We start from the raw sequence: 11,893 nt of genomic DNA, 5'->3' as shown, positions 1-11,893 counted from the left end.
AACAAAGTACAGGCAGGACGCCTGTGGCCTCTGGTTTGGCAAATTGGTAGGAAGTAACACCTAATAATGGATATATAAGGCTTGGTGCAGAACCTGGTACAGACAAGATGTTTAACAGCTTTTCCTTCCCCTAAGTAAAAACAGGTTTTTGAGGGGAAGATGAGAAAGTTCACTTTGAAGCATACAAAACTGAAGTCTAAGAGAGGGGCGTTCATGAGGAGCTATAGTGCACACTGTTAACTACAGTCTAAACCTAAACCCAAACCAAATCCATTGTTATTGAGTTGGTCCTGACTCATAGCGACCCGCTAGGACAGAGTAGGACTGCCCCATAGGGTTTCCAGTCTCAACAGCATATTAAAGTCAAAACAAAAAAATACAGATTTGGGAATCCTGAAGCTATGGAGTGGGAGCCTGTCCCAGGAAGGCCCTAGACAAGCAAGCAGGACAGCACTGTTACCATTAAAAGGGCAGACAGAGGGCAGCACAGAAGGGGCTGAGGAAGGTCAGAGAGGACAAGCGTATGTAAAACTAGAAGGGGTGTACAAAGGCCAAAGAGCAAAAGAAAAAAACGGAGTTTGGAAAAAGAAAGCTTTAATGCCATTAATCCAAAAAAACACAAAATAATAAATGTTGGAGAGGCTGCAGAGAGATTGGAACACTTATACACTGCTGGTGGGAATGTAAAACAGTAAAATCACTTTGGAAATCGATTTGGTGCTTCTTTAAAAAGCTAGAAATAGAACTACCATATGACCCAGCAATCCCATTCCTCGGAATATATCCTAGAGAAATAAGAGCCTTTACCGAAACAGATACATGCATACTCATGTTTATTGCAGCACTGTTTACAATAGCAAGAAGATGGAAGCAATCAAGGTGCCCATCAATGGATGAATGGATAAATAAATTATGGTATATTCACATAATGGAATACTACGCATCGATAAAGAACAGTGAGGACTCTGAAACATTTCATAACGTGGAGGAACCTGGAAGGCATTATGCTGAGTGAAATTAGTCAGTTGCAAAAGGACAAATATTGTATAAGACCACTATTAGAAGAACTTGAGAAACAGTTCAAACTAAGAAAACATTCTTTTGTGGTTATGAGAGGGGGGAGGGAGGGAAGGTGGGAGAGGGGTATTCACTAATTAGATAGTAGATCACAAGTACTTTAGGTGAAGGGAAGGACAACACACAATACAGAGGAGGTCAGCACAACTGGACTAAACCAAAAGCAAAGACATTTCCTGAATAAACCGAATGCTTCGAAGGCCAGTATAGCAGGGGCAAGGGTTTGGGGACCACGGTTTCAGGTGACATCTAAGTCAATTGGCATAATAAAATCTTTTAAGAAAACATTCTGCATCCCACCTTGAAGAGTGGCGTCTGGGGTCTTAAATGCTGGCAAGCAGCCATCTAAGATGCATCAATTGGTCTCAACCCACCTGGATCAAAGGAGAATGAAGAACACCAAGGACACAAAGTAATAACAAGCCCAAGAGACAGAAAGGGCCACATGAACCGGAGACTACATCATCCTGAGACCAGAAGAACTAGACGGTGCCCGGCTACAACCGATGACTGCCCTGACAGGGAACACAACAGAGAACCCCTGAGGGAGCAGGAAAGCAGTGGGATGCAAACCCCAAATTCTCATAAAAAGACCAGACTTAATGGTTGGACACTGGAGAGACCCTGGTGTTCGTGGCCCCCAGACCCTCTGTTGGCGCAGGACAGGAACCATTCCCGAAGCCAACTCTTCAGACGTGGATTGGACTGGATAATGTGTTGGAGAGGGATGCTGGTGAGGAGTGAGCTTCTTGGATCAGGTGGACACTTGAGACTATGTCTGCATCTCCTGCCTGGAGTGGAGATGAGAGGGTAGAAGGGGTTAGAAGCTGGCAAAATGAGCACGAAAAAAGAGAGTTGAGGGAGAGAAGGGGCTGTCTCTTTAGGCGGAGAGTAATTGGGAGTATGTAGCAAGGTGTGTGTAAGTTTTTGAGAGACTGACTTGATTTGTAAACTTTCATTTAAAGCACAATTATATAAAAAAAAAAAAAAGTGTTAATGCCAGAGAGAGGTCAGGAGAGGAAAGCACTGTCAGTGAGCTACTGGCTTCGACCACTGGGATGTACCCGGTGACCATATTGACCTGTTTTAGCAAAGTAATGAAAAGGAAATCCAGATAAGATTAAAAAATGAATGAGAAGATGGGACTATTTTGGTAGCAGTACTTAAGGGAAGATGGTAGACTTAGGTCAAAGGTTGATTTGGGGTAGGCCCAAAAAAAAAACAACCTGTTGCCACTGAGTTGATTCTGACTCATAGAGACCCTGTGGGACAGAGTAGAATCATAGGGTTTCCTAGGAGGGTCTGGTGGATTTGAACTGCCTACCTTTTGGTTAGCAGCCATAGCTCTTAACCACTACACTACCAGGGTTTCCTGGGGTAGGACACTGGCCTGCTAATCAAAATGTCGGAGACTGGAGTCCACCCAGAGACACCTCAAAAGAACGGCCTGGTGATCTACTTCCGAAAAATCAACTGTTGAAAACCCTGTGGAGCATAGTTCTATTCTGACACACATGGAGTCACCATGAGTTGAGGGCAACTTAACAGCCTTTTTTTTTAATGTTGCATTAACAAAAACAGAGAGGCAGATTTGAGTATGTTTTGCAGCAAAGTGTCAATGGATATAGAAATGTAACAAATAAACTGGTCTAACTTCAAGTGAGAGGGGGCTATGTTCAGCGAGCATAAGTTAGCTTCATAAAGACACTCCACATCTGGTGTATTCGGATGGGGAAACGGCTGTAAAGAAGAAAAATGGGGATAAAGGGAATAAAGATGACATGGGGGATCTTCAGGTAGAACAGCCAGCCAACTCCACAGTACAATAAAACAAGATTACCAAGTGACTGAAGAAGGAAACCACCAGTGTCACGACAATCAGCCTGGTACCAGAATTTTTCTCCAGCAAATCTCCCCTCAGCTGAGGAACCAGAAGTGTGAAGCAGACAGCTTTACCTGGTATTGCAAATTACATGCAAGCAAATTACAAGAAAATAAAAACCAAACCACTGCACCACCATAGCTCCTCTACAAGGGAAAAAGATGTCATTTTAGAGTAGGATAGTTGTGGTGTAATGAATTACTTAGTATGTCCCTTCTAGCCATGGCCTTTGTGACTCACATTGGACTATGCAAAGTGTATATGGACCCTGTGATGGTTGCAATTCTGTGACAACTTGGCTAGGCCATGATTCCCAATATTCTATGGTTTTCTTCCATTTTGTGTTGTGGATCCTGACCTCTAAGTGTTGATAAGGCAGGATTGGTATGGAGTGTGTCCTGACAGGCCATCTTGCAGGAGGGTGTGACCCAAGCCCCACCCTTACTCGTTACACCCCTTCTCTGGGACGTGGCCTGCTTGTGAGGTATATGGGTGTATGACTAAGTGGTGCTCTTTCTGCATCTGATCTTGAGACAGGTTCATGATCAATTGACCTCTGACCTGCAGATTCTGGTATTTGCCAGCCTCCACAGCCCTGAGGGGCTTGCAGCCTATCATATGACCCAAAGCCAGCAGCCTGTGGTCTGAACTGCCAGTTTGTTCCGTCCACCCCTGCGGCCACATGGATCAGAAGCCTACACCAGCCATCTCCCTTAAATAGTTTGAGTTCTGAGTGATGTTGCAGTGAATTACAGAACCCAAAGACGGAAGGGAGAGTACTGATGGGACAGAGTAGATGTTACACGCAATGGAGCAGTTTTGGAAAAGTTGGACATTTGCGACTTTAATCCCTGCCTGACAATTATCAGCTTTGTGCAGATCCTTACATTCATTTAATAGTTTTAATTTGGGCTCGATGATAGAGTCCAGCAGGTGCACATGAAAAAAGGCTGACTGGAGAGATGAAGGTTCTGTTCTAGAACAGAAGTCAATTAACTGTGAAGCAAGTGTAATTAAATGTGTTTGCTATTTATCCTAATCAAAAAGGTTTGAGATAGCTTAAGAGCAATTTTATTCTCCCATTTAATCGTAACATATATTAAGAACAGACTTTCGTTTCAAATTCCAATGGAGCTTCTGAAGCAAGGTATTTGTTGTACATGTGTGTACAAATACGCCAGAAAAAATTTAGCATCTCAGCACTATCCTCAAAAGAAAAAGGACAAGTGAAGAAATAGTAATACATTTCCAGCGTGCTACAATTAAAAACAGTGAACCTGCCTGCTCTGAATTATAGTTTCCCATGAGACAAAATGTAGTATTAAGACCACCTGCCTGTCAGTTTGTCATACTGTTGTGTTGGCGGCTTCTGTTGCTGTGATGCTAGAAGCTACACCAGTTATTTCAAATTCCAGTTGGGTCACCCATGGACAGGTTTCAGCAGCGATTCCAGGCTAAGATTATGAAAGCCTCAAGATCTACTTCTGAAGATTAGCAATGAAATCCCAGTGGATCGCAACAGTATGTTGCACAACCCCCTTGCTTTGGGATCAACTGCTGGAGGATATCATGTTTGATGATGCAGAAGGCTGGCAAGGGACTGGCACTATCTGAACAATGGACTCAAATACACTGGTGATCCCAAGGATGCCATGAGTCAGACAACTCAGGAACAACTGTTTTAAATTAAAATACATACATATGCTTCATTTTTCCTACTACTGCGAGCCCTAGAACTGTCCCAGGTGTATATATAGGCACTATTAGATGGCAATATTGCAAGAAAACGGGAATCTAAAGATTTCCTTCGAGAAAAACAAATAGTATGTCGCATAACCCCTAACATCTTAGGACCCATTCAGAAGCTACTTAATGAAACGCATTCACAGTGGGATGAAATGCTGCCTGCACCCTGTGCCGCTACTCCCGATCACTTGTGGATGGGACCTTTGTGATCCACAGGGCCTTTTGGATGATCAGGCCTTCAATATATTCATCTAGACAGTCTGCTAAAATAGCCACATATGCCTCCACTGGGTTGGGAGCTGCACATGAGGTGCACTGGCAAATTACCAAACCCAGGTCCTCCAGTTCTACCATCACCAAGCCACCAATGCCTAATATTCAAGGCTACTGCTTTTTTTAAAAGCACCGAGATAACCAGTTCAGAAGGCCTATCATTGCATACAATTTTAGAGAAGTTTCAACCAGTAAATCACCAGGACTTACAGTTGACAACTGCAGATACTAATGTGCCTGGTGAATTGCATTCAAAACCAGATTTGGCTCAAACCCATGATTTCAAATCAAAAACGCCCCTTGACTAAGACTCGCAAACTAAGCTACCTCAGTTGTAAGGCTTCTATTTAGTCTAGTCTGCTCAACGTCTCTGAACCAACTTTTACCAAAGCCTCTAACAGAAGGCTCATCATACTTGGGCCAAGGGCCTTCAGGACTGGGGTATATCACTGGACACATTTGCAGAAGTAAAACCATCTCTTGCTTCTGTACAAAACTTTTGGGTCTGTGAAAACTATGGACACTGCTATGACCTCTTAAGAGGAATGGCCATAACCACTCCTTGCTATTAGGATTCTTATGTATACATACCACTGCCCTGCTATGAGTAAAACTTAACACCCACTTCTCTAGTTTCAAGGCTTATTTAAGTCAGGACCCTTAACGAATGGTCACACCAAAGTAACTACAGCTGCAACTCAATTCCCCATTGTAGGTCAACCCTTACATGGGGGTCTTTACTAGTCATTTCCTGGAATAAAAATGAGCTTTCATCTAGAAAACAGGACAGAAACACAGTAATGCTAAGAATGTTTCCTAAAGTCAAACGAACTCGTCTTTTTCATTGCAGTAACAGGTATCTATTTTACGGTCCCAAATAAAACACAAAACCACGAAGAGCCAAATTTTTTATTTGCTTATTTCTTGCATTTGAAATATTCTTCGATGACATCCTTGGCCTGTGATTCTTTGCCATAGTCCTTAAAAAAACAAAACATTGATTTCTTAGAACACCTCTAGATCCTTGGCACTACTTTCGGCAATTTAAGAACGTAAGCTGTGTCTTCTATTGTCAAAATCAACTGTAGCCATTTTCAGGGACCTTAATGACCTAAGTATCACTAAGGCTCGTAACATGGCTTTATTATTGCCAACTTTTTCTAAATTTCTGCAGAAACACATTCAAGTAAGCAGAGTCAACGGTTGGCTTCTAATATACGATTTATTTTCCTTTTCTAAAATGCAATTATTTAGCCTGTTCAGAAGCCCAGTCTTTTCCTTCTAGGTGCCCAGCTTATCAACAACTTAGATCAAATACAGGGTTTTACACGGTAACTCAATACATCCTTAACCTGTCCCATGCATGTTTCCACTTACCTTAACAACCACACAACTGCAACCAACCACTTTACGGGGTTTTCCCTCTCTGTCAATTTTGCAGAGGCCTACCCACTCCCCTAGTTTCTTGTTGTCATCAACCTATTGGGGGAAATAAACATCACCGTATTAATAAACAATACTACTACAAACTATAGCTAAATCCTCCAAAGTGGCTGTAGTCAGAATTGGTGACATGGCAATTTCCTCACCAGATTCAGTAGAGGGAGCCAGTTGTCATCATGTACAGCACACACCAAGATTAACTATGAAAGCACTATATCCCATTTTTAGCTCTCAGGAAAACCAATTAGCATTTAGTTCTGCAGGCACAAAACTTTTACAACTAGTTTTAGCGTTACACCAAGTTTGTTTTCTTAGACCTGCGTAAATAAGCTTGAGATTTCAAAATATTAACAGCATTAATCCTTCCATAAAACCAAAAAAACCCACTGCCGTTGACTCGATTCCGACTCATAGCCACCCTATAATCCTTCCACGCTAAACCATTAATTGGTCAAATTCATTAAGCTAAAGGACCTATCTTTATATAGTTCTTAAAAAACTATTAGATGGGTAACTTACCTTGATCAGGTTGATTTGGTGTTCAGCACAAAGGGCCTCTACTAACTTGACATACATAGGCTCATCACAGTTGGACGCAAGCACACAAAGATGGGCTTGACGCCTGAAATGCACAACGTCCCTTATAAGAATCTGATCTGAACTCACCGCTCTTGAGCTTTTACAAGGTTATTTTTGTACTGGCTACACTGGCAAAACACAAGCAGCACACCCCTAAGAGGTCACATCACAAATGTGTAAAAACCTGCATCATGATTTAATTCGTTACAGAGCATATACTTAATTCTAGTGACAAATTAACTTATCAACTTTTCAAAATATCTCAAATACCTCATATTTGTATGAAATTTATGGCCCAAACAAGAACATGCTATCTTTCCTTGTAGATCAATGTTACATATACAAAACCACTATTTACGTGCAACATGAACTACCACATAATATAGGATGGTTACCTGTTACTGGCTCAGACATCGAATTAACATTGTGCAGCATTGCCAAGGTACAAATGGTGCAAGGACCTGCTGGTGTACATCCAACAAGGCGAGTGCTGTTTCCACTGGATTCAACTGGCCAGTCTACACCAAACTGAATTGAAATTACTTATATTTATCTAGTTTGGAAATCTTTAAAATACATTTAAATTAAACTTAAGTAGCAATTAAATGCATGCAGTTGTTTCGCCAATGTAACCAGGCCAAGGAACTAAACCGTACCAAGTATGTTCACAAATTCTCTAAGTTTTAATGAGTTTCTTTCTCTAGTAAATTACACAGGTGCTTAAAACTTCCATTTTGGCTTCAGTTTTGTAAACAACTTTCTTTATGGTCTGTCCTCCAGACTAAAGCTAATTACTGACTAGGGCCCAAAACTACAGGTTTGTCAGACTGTATGTTTCACTCATAAAACGAGTGAAGGGGTATCCGACAACACCAAGTCATCATTCAAACTGTAGTTTTTTACTTTAAGAATCCAGTGCTCGCTCCCATTCAAAACAGAAGCCCACTTTACCGCAGCGAGTTAAATCTGAATTCTAATACCTTTTCCTAGGTTTCCTGCAGAACGGATGCCGCTCAAAACATCTGTGCTTAACCCATACACTTCACGCTTTCTTCTCCTGTCTGAAACTTTGTTCCGGTTGCAACAACCCAATTACTGAAACTGACAAACATACTTGTCTAAGGCTTTGGCAGCTTCGCGGATTCCACGTGCTAGGCCATCGTGGATGAGGGCGGTCTTCAGCACCTCTTGTAAAGCGGTGTTAACGTCCATTACACCTCCAGCAGCAATGCTGAAAGGGAGTTAAAACGATTAAGAATTTTCACCAAGGAAATACTTTAACCATCTAACGTCTTAGACACAGCAATCCGCGACACAGACCAAGTGCGCTCAGGTCGCCCTGCAGACCCGGCGACCCGCCCCACGTACTCGCCGCCCCGCGGGCTAGCGGCCCACGCCTTCCCTGCATCCGGACTCACCCTTCCTCGGCCATGGCGGTGGGTTACGGGTGGAACCGAATCTTGAAAAGCACTAAAATACAGACAACACCGTCAACTATTAAAGAATCCTGTACGAACCCAAACACTCCTCACCGACCCCAGCCTAAAGACTCCATCACGCCTCTCCACGCCTCACTCACCCCGGGCCTCCGCCTCCGAATAACTCGGCGGCGACGGAAAAAGACAGTACAGGCGCGCATGACCGTATTTAAGGGCTTTCAGGACCCCTGCGCGCATGTGCACACCCGCCTAAGAAAAGGGTGGCTCTCACGGTGCCGGGCTGCTGGAGTTTCTGTTTCCGGATTGAGGCGGCTCTGAAGCAACAGTACTGGGATTTTTCCGTCTCTGCGCGGCCAGTGATTGGCGCGCTCAACAGGCACAACGCGGACAGCCTCGTATTGCCCTTCCCACCCACACCAGGGGCGGGGCCTACGTAGGTCAGAGAGCCATACTACGGTGCGCGAGAAGGGTAGAGCGCCTGTGTTCGCGTGCTCTTGTAAGACTTCTGGGATTCGCAGTAGTTTAGTGCCCTGCCGCGTTGTAATTTCTTGTCGACTTCACCTTTCTAGAGCGGCGCGCTCTTCTTTCTCTTTGTAAATGCCTCCAAATCATGGACTGTCCGTGAATATATTATTCTGTGGGCGATCCTAATCTGAGTGTGTTTTGTCATGAAGTAAAAGCCGTCTCATTTTTAGTACTCAGTACATCGCAAACTGCTTTCTCATGAAGGATCCTCCAGCTAGGCGGGTGGTTCCCGTTTTTAACTGTGTTGTTTCGCTGCCATGGAGTAGGTTCCGCCTCATAGCGACATTATATGACAGAGTTAGAACTGCCTCATAGGGTTTCCTAGGCTGTGCAGGGTCGCTATGAGTCGGGATCTACTAGGCAAGGGAGCTTTTCCGTGATTTTTAAGGAAGCAGATCGCCAGAGCTTATCTCCGCAGAGCGGCTGGGAGGGTTGGAACTGCTGACCTTTTGGTTAGCAGCCAAACGCTTAACCACTGTGCCACCAGGGCCCCAAATATAGTTGGTTATAAATGGACTTCTTTTCTTTTCTTTCCTGGATTGTGCCCTGAACTCGTGATCTTGCGCAAATTGGAATTCATTAAGTGCATATTAAACACCTATAATGTGCCGGACAGAGAAATAGGGTCTGGAAATAACTCACATTTTACGGAAGCAGCATTTTGAATTTTGCGGTAATTTCAAAGCAAACTTAATGAAACACAGCTCAATATAATGAGTACAGTCTCTTATTACTTTTTTTTTTTTTTTAACTTCCTCTGCTGACAAGCTGCCAAACCAGTCAGCAATTTTTGTTATCAGCCAGCCTTGTGGGGGCAGTTCTACTCTGTCCTACTATGAGTCGGGTTTTTGTTTGTTTTGATATCCGCTAGCGCTGTGGATTCAGCAGTGAATAAAATGTCAGTGTCGTGAGTGCTGTGAAGAAAACAAAAATGAGTAATGTGATAAAAATACCGGAGTTAGCTGACCAAGACAGGGACAAAGTAAAATTTTAATAATTCATATAGTTTATTTATAGCCTTCCAAATGTAACATTTTATTTGAAAAGTGTCGAACCTGCTTGTTTCCATCCATAACTCATCCCCGAATGTTCCCTTAATTAGACAAATGTTTGTTGAGGTTTTGCTTTAAAAAAAAAAAAAAGCCGCGGGGTTTGTAAAGATCAGAAAACATACCACTGCTGCTGTGGATAATCCAAAGGTTAGAGTGTCTAAAGGCCACAGGGGAGGTACTACATGGCACATAGGGTGGGGAATGGGGACGATGTGGAAAGGTAAGAGAACTTTAGGCTAGTGGCAACGTTTGAAATGGCCTCAAAAAAAGCGAAAGTTTTCCAAACAGGTGAGGCTAGGAGGACAGGCAAGGGTATTCTAAATGGGAGAGAGAATAAGGCACAGGCACTGATGTCTCCTTCAGTTTTTTGGAAGTTACCTTAACACATTTGTACTTCTGAAAGAAAGTGTGGTAAATAGTATTTAAGCACATTTCTTGTCATCTAAAATCAAAACCCATATGCTAAGTATATTAGATTTTTTCCCCCAAAATTCTTGTAGGGGTTGGGGGTAAGGAGGATAAGGAACTTAGTGAAGCCTTGGGAAATGTAAATGGAGAAAATAATATTAGTTGCCAAACAAGGTATTTATGGGGGAGGGGATGATTAAGTGCATTTTGGCCTATGCCACTGTTGCCAGGTAGTATCAACCAAAGCAGACTTGGTTTCTGCCTTCTAACAACTCATAATCTATTCTGTTAACTTAATAAATGCCTTTTTTATCAGTAGCAAATCTTCCTCCTTAGAACTGGAGCTACATTTAAAAAAAGAAATCATATTACTGGTTCTAACCCCAAAAATGAAGTTAAAGAGCAGACTAGTGATTCAAGGATTCCTTAATACAGATTCTTTTAGTTTTGTTTAAAGGTTTCCAAACCAAGCCATTTGGACAAAGTAGAACTGCCCCATAAGGTTTCCAAGGTTGTAATCTTTACTGAAGCAGATTGCCACATCTTTTTCCCTTGGTTAAGCTGGTATTTGAGCCCAGTCTGACTTCGAAGTCCATGCTCTTAACCTTAAGCCATTTAAATTATTGACCAAATGTAGGAGGGAGAACACTGAGAATTCAAGAACGACTATTCACTTCTCATCCTTGGAATCAGGTGAAAGGTTCTACCTCACTGTGTAAAAAGTTGCATACGTGAAGAAAGGGAATATTGCAGAAAAAGAGAGCAGTAGAAACTTGAGTTTCTAAATCTAAGTGTAGATGTCAAAGAAGGAGATGTAGAACAGAATAAATAATAGAAAAGAACTGCTAAAAGCTTACTTGGAAGACTAGAGTTGGAGAGAAGCTGGGCCAGGGCATATTACAGATGTTTTATCTGGGAGTGGTGGGGCCCAGCTGAACTGAGTTCAAACTCCTGCTCACTTTGTGGCATTTAGCAAGTTCTGCTTTTCTGAGCCTGCAAAATGGTGATAATAATATAAGACTGTTGAGAACATTAAATAAAATCGTTTAAAGTGCTTACCACTGTGCCTGTAGTTATTTATCTTCTAAAGAAATTAATATGGAAATATTCTTGGATAATATTTTTCTTCTATACTAAACCATCTAGTACTTAGCATGGTGAATTGCATACTGGAGGCATTAAACAAATGTATACTGAATGAAGTCACTGAATGAAATAAGATTAAAGAAGCATTTGAGTAGATGACATACTTAAAGGAAAGCTGTGTTGAGAAGTACTGTCATAAATTATCCATTGTGAGTTATTGCCTTTGGGTGTCCCAGAAAACTACTTCATATTTAAAAAATTTTTTTAAATGTCCCTACCTTTTGGAGTGTACATGAAATACAGTGGATGAAACGGGAGCTAAGAAATAGGAGTAAGCTCAAAAATATCCTGATGCAGCTCAGAAACATATTAGTGGTAGCCCT

At 42.2% G+C, this 11,893-nt stretch overlaps 1 protein-coding gene and 3 non-coding genes across 4 annotated transcripts; all 4 read right to left on the bottom strand.

The window, feature by feature from the left end:
• Nucleotides 1-5,872: 5,872 nt before the first annotated feature.
• Nucleotides 5,873-8,655, bottom strand: RPS12 (ribosomal protein S12). Its single transcript, XM_010591235.3, has 6 exons — nt 8,580-8,655; nt 8,419-8,470; nt 8,115-8,231; nt 6,941-7,043; nt 6,356-6,457; nt 5,873-5,958 (listed from the first exon to the last, which is right to left on the bottom strand). Exons 2-6 carry the CDS (start codon nt 8,430-8,432, stop codon nt 5,896-5,898), a joined length of 399 nt encoding a protein of 132 aa, XP_010589537.1. The 5' UTR covers nt 8,433-8,470; nt 8,580-8,655; the 3' UTR covers nt 5,873-5,895.
• Nucleotides 6,059-6,188, bottom strand: LOC111750457 (small nucleolar RNA SNORA33). The gene has a single exon (XR_002785587.1). It is a non-coding gene; the product is annotated as a small nucleolar RNA SNORA33 (small nucleolar RNA).
• LOC111750458 (small nucleolar RNA SNORD100) lies at nt 6,531-6,606 on the bottom strand. Its single transcript, XR_002785588.1, has one exon. It is a non-coding gene; the product is annotated as a small nucleolar RNA SNORD100 (small nucleolar RNA).
• LOC111750453 (small nucleolar RNA SNORD101) lies at nt 7,818-7,890 on the bottom strand. Its single transcript, XR_002785583.1, has one exon. It is a non-coding gene; the product is annotated as a small nucleolar RNA SNORD101 (small nucleolar RNA).
• Nucleotides 8,656-11,893: the final 3,238 nt, after the last annotated feature.

The sequence above is a fragment of the Loxodonta africana genome, chromosome 1 (assembly GCF_030014295.1).
Source record: "Loxodonta africana isolate mLoxAfr1 chromosome 1, mLoxAfr1.hap2, whole genome shotgun sequence".
Lineage (NCBI taxonomy): Eukaryota > Metazoa > Chordata > Mammalia > Proboscidea > Elephantidae > Loxodonta > Loxodonta africana.
This window is presented reverse-complemented; position numbering and strand designations above follow the sequence as displayed.